The sequence below is a fragment of the Choloepus didactylus genome, chromosome 7 (genome assembly GCF_015220235.1).
Source record: "Choloepus didactylus isolate mChoDid1 chromosome 7, mChoDid1.pri, whole genome shotgun sequence".
Lineage (NCBI taxonomy): Eukaryota > Metazoa > Chordata > Mammalia > Pilosa > Megalonychidae > Choloepus > Choloepus didactylus.
Genome location: NC_051313.1, coordinates 127,750,477 through 127,756,780, shown reverse-complemented (window position 1 = coordinate 127,756,780; position 6,304 = coordinate 127,750,477). Strand labels below are relative to the sequence as shown.

At 43.2% G+C, this 6,304-nt stretch overlaps 1 protein-coding gene across 2 annotated transcripts in view; it reads left to right on the top strand.

Annotated features, from left to right (window-relative positions):
• The first annotated feature begins 254 nt into the window (after nucleotides 1-254).
• SCGN (secretagogin, EF-hand calcium binding protein) overlaps nucleotides 255-6,304 on the top strand; it is a 45,418-nt gene continuing 39,368 nt past the window's right edge. For both annotated transcript variants that reach the window (XM_037843602.1, XM_037843601.1), the window contains exons 1-2: nucleotides 255-472; nucleotides 1,330-1,400. In XM_037843602.1, the coding sequence (XP_037699530.1) occupies nucleotides 391-472; nucleotides 1,330-1,400 (153 nt within the window). In that variant the 5' untranslated portion in view covers nucleotides 255-390. The remainder of the gene's footprint in view (nucleotides 473-1,329; nucleotides 1,401-6,304) is intronic.

The following is a 6,304-nucleotide window of genomic DNA, read 5'->3' as shown; positions in this document are numbered from 1 at the left end:
TGACAAGCAAGTTGAAGGGCAGAAGGCAGTCGGCCGTGGACTACCAGAGACAGCTCCTTTCTCACAGCACGGAGATAGGCAGGAACTCCCCGGTGGCCCTGCGAGACCGCGCGCAGGGCGGGGCAGGGACCCACGCGCCAGGAGCAGGGCGGTCTCGCAGCTGCTGGTTTCGCTGAGAGCCCGCGGTCGGAGCTCTGGGACCGTTCAGCGACGCCGTGGCGCCACCAGCCGCCCTAGCGCCTGCCCACCGACAAATCCCCGAAGAGAATCGGAGAGAGAAAGAAGCAAGCGTGGGAGTCAGAAAATATCGTGAAAGAGTCATTACCAAAGTTCTCTAGGTGTTCCGTCTTCCTCCTTGCTGGTCTGTGCCTGAGTCTTGTGATCAATACCATGGACAGCGCCCGCGCCGTGACTCCAGGGCGCCTGGACGCAGCGGGATTCTGGCAGGTCTGGCAGCGCTTTGACGCGGATGGTGAGTAGAACAAGTCACCTGGAAACTCAGGTGTAGATCTGTTGAAGGGGCCTAGAGTTTCTCCTTCTTGAATGTCTTTCCCTGGAGGGAATGTTGTCTAGCTGCTTTGTTAATGCGGTATAGCTAACGTCTGGGAGCTGGTATTGTACATCTGGAAATTCAGGGTGGCAGAATGGAATTGCCCCTCTTCCCAATCTCTTCGCATGTATTTATGTGTGTCTGTGTCTGTATATATGTATGTATATAAGCATATTCGAGTCTTGTGGACTGAGACTCAGCTAACTGAACTCAGCCTTCCCTAAATGTGCTCATTTTCACTCAGTGACTTTGTTGTAAACTTCCCACTCTTTCAAAGGAAGAGTGGATTTTACTATCCTTCAAAAAGACACCCTCCCTCTCCAAAAAAGAAAACTATCTGAAAAAAAAATTAACTTATTAACATTTGCTGTGGTTTAATACTTAAAGAAACACAAAGAAAATACCTAAAAGGTGTGTTTTAATTCTGCAAACTAGAATTCAGTAACTACATTCTGCTAAATTTTCCCAAGCATCCAAAATCCTTGGGTTGGATTTTATTCCAAAACTCATTCTTACACATTGAATAAAATTCATTGCATTTAATAGCTTTCCTTTTCCAAATACTAATATAAACTCCGGCATAAACCATTTATTCTGGAGTTTGTATTTACTATTCAAATCCGTGTCTTCTAGATGTTGGCACTTAGTTACTGAAATAGTAAAGAATAGTGTCCATAGGGATTTCATAAATGTGAAATTAAAAACAAATTTAGATAAATACTAAAATGCCACATGTTATTCTAGATAAGTGACTATAATTCATATCTTTTCTCATTTAGAAAAAGGTTACATAGAAGAGAAGGAGCTTGATGCTTTCTTTCACCACATGTTGATGAAACTGGGTACTGATGTAAGTACTTGTACCACTAAGCATTAATTTATGTCTCTTAGTGAAATACAAGAGTTCAAGTGTTATGTTGATTTGTACCATCTAATTCCATCTGACCTCTTTTTCCTCCTTGGATGCATGCAATTTTTCTCCCTCTCCTGGCAACACTAAGGGATTTAGGCAGGTTTTATAAAAGGTTCAATTGTAGCATTAGGTGTACTGGTCATCAACTTTCAGTGTAACATCTGTCATCCACTCAGAGATGGTAAGTGCAGACTTAAATAACTCTGATTTGAATGCCTCCCTGGTTATGTCTCTGCTAACGAATTTACACCTGGAGATAAGATAGCCCACTTTGTTTACAAAAGTGGAAATTAGGTTCTGGGTGTTTGGTGCATATGATACTCTCTCTTTTGATAGCAAACCACAAAAAAAACATTTAAAATATTTTTCTATTATTCATTTTATTAGAAGAGGTTACAGATTTCTTATGCATTGATAAATCAGAAAGTAACTAACACACCTAGAACCCAGTTATAAATGTGAACCAATCTTCCCAGAATCCATGTCTCTCCATTATGGTAAATCTAATCTTGCGGGACATAGTTTAATTCTTGAAGATCCTGGTACCAAAACAGAGCAAAGAGACACATGGGCTGAGACCAGTGTGGGGGTGGGAGAGCCTGGTGCTGGCTTCATCAGGGGTGTATGATGGAGGGAGTAGCTCTGAGGACATTAGCATTTAAAATGAATTATGGAGATGGCTTATCCTCAGACTTTAATTGTTTACCTGGAAGAATCCTGAAATGCATCCCATTCTCCTGTAAGAGCTCAGTCTTGGGGAACTATGGACTCTGCCCCACTGAGGAAAGTATGGGAGGGGGCGGTGGTTGGGGTTGGGCATGGTCAGAAGAAAAGAAGCTGCTATCCTCTTGATCTCTGTCTCTATTTGTCTTTCTGTCTCCCTTTCATATTTTGTATCTTTTTTTTTTATCTTTCTCTCTTTCTCATTTTCCTGCTCTTCTCTGAGTCTGTTTCTTATCTCTGTGCTTATGTCTCTCTTCTCTCATTGCCTCTTGCCTTTCTTTCTCACCTCTCTGTTATTTCATCTTTTTCTTGATTCTCTCTGTTCTCTTTCTCATCTGTCTCCTTCTCTCTGTCTCTTATTTCTCTCTGTCCTTCACCTGTCTTTCTGTTTTTCCTTCAATCTCCAGTCTCTTTCTCAAATCTCTCTGTGTGTCTTTGTGCTTTCTGTTTTGTTTCCCTTTTCCTTTCTCTTGCTCTGTCTCTTGTGTCTTTCTCTGTTTAATCTCCTTTTGCCCTCCATCTCTTTTCTCTCTTCAGTTTCTCCTCTCTCTCTGTCTCTTGTCTGTATCTTTTTTTCAGGCTCTCATCCCTCTGTCCCTGTATCTTTTATCTCTTTGTGGGTCCTGTCTGTCTGTCTGCCTGCATCCTCCACCCCACTGCCACATGCAGCCTGTGAAATGAAGGAGGTGGCAGGTGTGAAGGATGGTGATGTAGGTCCATCTTTCCTCTGAATCAGATCATCTGCACACACATCTCTCTTTCATTTCTGCTCTGACAGCAGCTGAGAGTAGAGCAGAGAGAGCCCCCCAGTGAGTTCCCCTCCAATCTTGCTGCCCAGCATCACATGCCACATGTTCAACTTTGCTCACAGAGCTCCCACTTACTGTTGTAAACGCTAAGACTCGGAGCATTCTAGAACTCCATGGATCTGATGCCATTTTGTCAAACATGGACAAGAGTATTTAAGGTAAACAAAAAGATGAAGGTAAAACCATTTGAAGGCTTGGAGTAAGTTGGATGGTCAACTCTTGAAAATCTAAATCCCCAAAGACTTGAAAATTCACACCTTTTTAGAAACCTCCATGCTCTAGTGATTTATAGGAAAAGAGGAGAAAAGTTGCTGTCAGGGTTGAAACTGGAAGAGTCTTATTTTCAGTTATGGGGGAGTGGGGGATACTCAGAAACAAGGGTCTTCTCTAAGCTGAGGTTGCTGTGATATGTCTTCTTCTGAGGCTTTGGCTAACTTTAAGGGATTGTTGATGTTAGTAAGAGCCGAGAGGGATGCCATCCCTTGCAATTTGGCTCTTCTTATCACCACCCCACTCTCAGATCTGGCCCATGGACTAATCTTTCCACCCAGGGCAAGCCTGCTCATTGGAGGAAAGGACACAGCAAATGACTTACCTGTGTGCTGTGTAACTATGCTCAATGCAGGGATCCCTGTGGTCAGAGGTGAAGGGAATGGAAGATTGCAGAGTCCTTAAGCTAGTGGAAATCAAATTTTGGAGTGCTTAAGAATTATCTGTATTTATTAAAATGCAGACCCCTGGGTCCCTTCCCCTGGGTACTTTAATTCACTACATTTGGGGTCTGCCTGTGATCCTGAGCACTCTAAGTCAGTTTGCATCTCTGTTCACCCTCTGTCCCTCCAGGAACAGTGACTGCCCACGAGGGAGTGGATTCTAATCAGGCCACCCTCACTGTGGCAGCAGCCCCAGACCCCTCTACTCAGCACGTGGCTAGGGGGAGAGCTTTGGAACCCAGGGTGATAAGTAGTTTAAATTGTTAGTTAGAAATGGTATCATTTGCTGTTGGTTACTTTTAAAATACTGATGCATTATCCTGGGGGTCTGACCACAGGGAACTTGCTGGGCCCTCCAGGCTACCTGGACAGCCATGAGTAAGCAAACGATTCCTCACTGTGGGCTTTTCCCTGCTGAACAATGAATGGGCCCTAAGCAAGCCCTTCAAACAGGGCAGGACTTCACTGGTAGAAGCCCTGCTAGCTGAGGGCCAGTTCCTATTTGTTGGCGATTCCGGCTTTTGATCCGTGGTGCCCCAGGGAGCACAGAAGCAGCAGCCAGGGCGGCCCCCATGCCCAGGCAGCCCCTCACTCTGCTGTTGAGGAGTGGCAAGCGGTTCCTTGGAGGCCTGAATAGCTCCACTCTCCTTCACTGATTAGTGACAGAGACCTCGGAAGAAGACATTTTGAGGTTTCTAACTGCAGGCTGCCTGCTAGGCAATCTTGGAGTGCAAACAGCCTGGTTGTAATTACCTGTTCCTTGCAGCCTCTGAGGGGATTAACCTGATGGAGTCATCAGCTGCTTTTGCTGCTGCTTCTATATTCTGTGTTTTTATTTTTTTTAATTTTTTTTAATTTTTTTCTTTTTCAAACTAGGTCTAGATCTACCCAGCCCATTGCAGAGCATAAGTTTCTAAGGTTGTGTATACATCTCACATGAACAAATTGTACCTTATGGTGGGCCTCTTTCAAGGCCTCAGAGATTTATAAGTGCCCTGCCAGGGCCTAGAGGCTCAGATAAGGTGGATAGAGTCGGTGCAGATGGCAGATTGAGATGGATGGAACCCTAGGCTCTTCTGCTTTAGATCCATGAGACAAGTGAAAACGCTTTTGAGTTGCGAAAGCACCCACTGTATACATATTCCTACGGTGACATGGTGTCTTTTTGGGTCCCTACTTGTCCCAGTGTCTTTTCTGGACCCTCTTTGCATCAAGGCCTCCAAGGGGTTACCTCATACAGGGATAATTGAAGCTTAATCTTTTAAATGCTGAAAAGCTTTAAGATCTAAAGGAATATACATATCAACAGGATTTTCAGCTTGTGGGAGAAAGTTTTCTAGTCAGAGTAGCCTTTGGAGGACTCCTTAGATCACACCAACCACCTTCTTCCTATCCCTTGTGAGTAAAGGAGCCACATCCCCTCCCCATCCCCCCTGCCTCAAGTGGTAGAAAACAGACAGACAGACAGACAGTCACCTCAAGGACTCCTTGACAAATGTGCTCAGGCTAGACAAATGATCCAGGCATTATCTCCCATTTCTTTACTTGTGATTTTATTTCCAAATCACAAATGTCTTTTCTCATATTTTTAATTTGGTATGTATTCATTCAGAAAGGAATTAATTTTTAAACTAGGTCCACATTTGTAATCATCAAGTGAATACATTTGATGGATGCATTTACAGACTCAATCTGCCTGAGTCCTCTTTAACCATACTGGGTTTCTAAAAACAGAACCAAAGTCATCAATACAGAAGATGGCCTTGGTATGGCTAGAATGGAATACCCAAATCTTTTATTTAATAAATCATCACAATCATAACGCTAGTGGTTTGGGTTTGCTTTTTTTTTATGATAATGAATAGTTACACATATAGAAGCTGGTTTTAGTTCTTATTCACAAAATTCTTAGTCGGTTGCAAAAGACTCACTTTTACTGCAATTTATTCTGAATGAAATTTATTCCTACTTATCTAGATCCATTTGTGGGCTATATAAGCCATGAATTCACCTTTTTCTGTTGCCAGTATTTCATCCATTTATCATATTCTAATTCACTCCAACAAAAGTTGAGGAGTGAAAACAAGGAGGTTAAATTCCATTTTTATCCTTAGTGACAAAAGTTTGTGTACGGTTGGATGGGAAAGAGGCAAACTATTTACTAACATGAAATGTGGGGATCCACTCTGTTCCCAGGATCCATACCAAACCTTGAAGCCTGGAAAATCACACTCCATTAGAGGAGCCAGTGGCTTCAATCACCTAAGCTCAGAGCATCTTTTCTGCATCACTGTCGTGGCCCACCATCAAATATTTGCTGTGCTCCCACCCTCTGCAGTAATGAGATTCTGCCAGGGTCAAGAGCCTGGCAATAATGTCCCGGGACTGCCCTGGGTAAAACTGTTCTTGCTGATCAAGGTGCTCCAGGGCTTCCCAAGAATTGGCTTTTAAACTTTCAGGGTATCAATATTCAAAGCTTACGGTTGTATAACCAACTGCCAGAACCTATCCTGAAGATGTTCCAAAGCAAGTCACAAATCTTCCTTGAATTTTGTTTGAACTGCTTCTCATTAATAAACCACTTAATGCCGGGCTT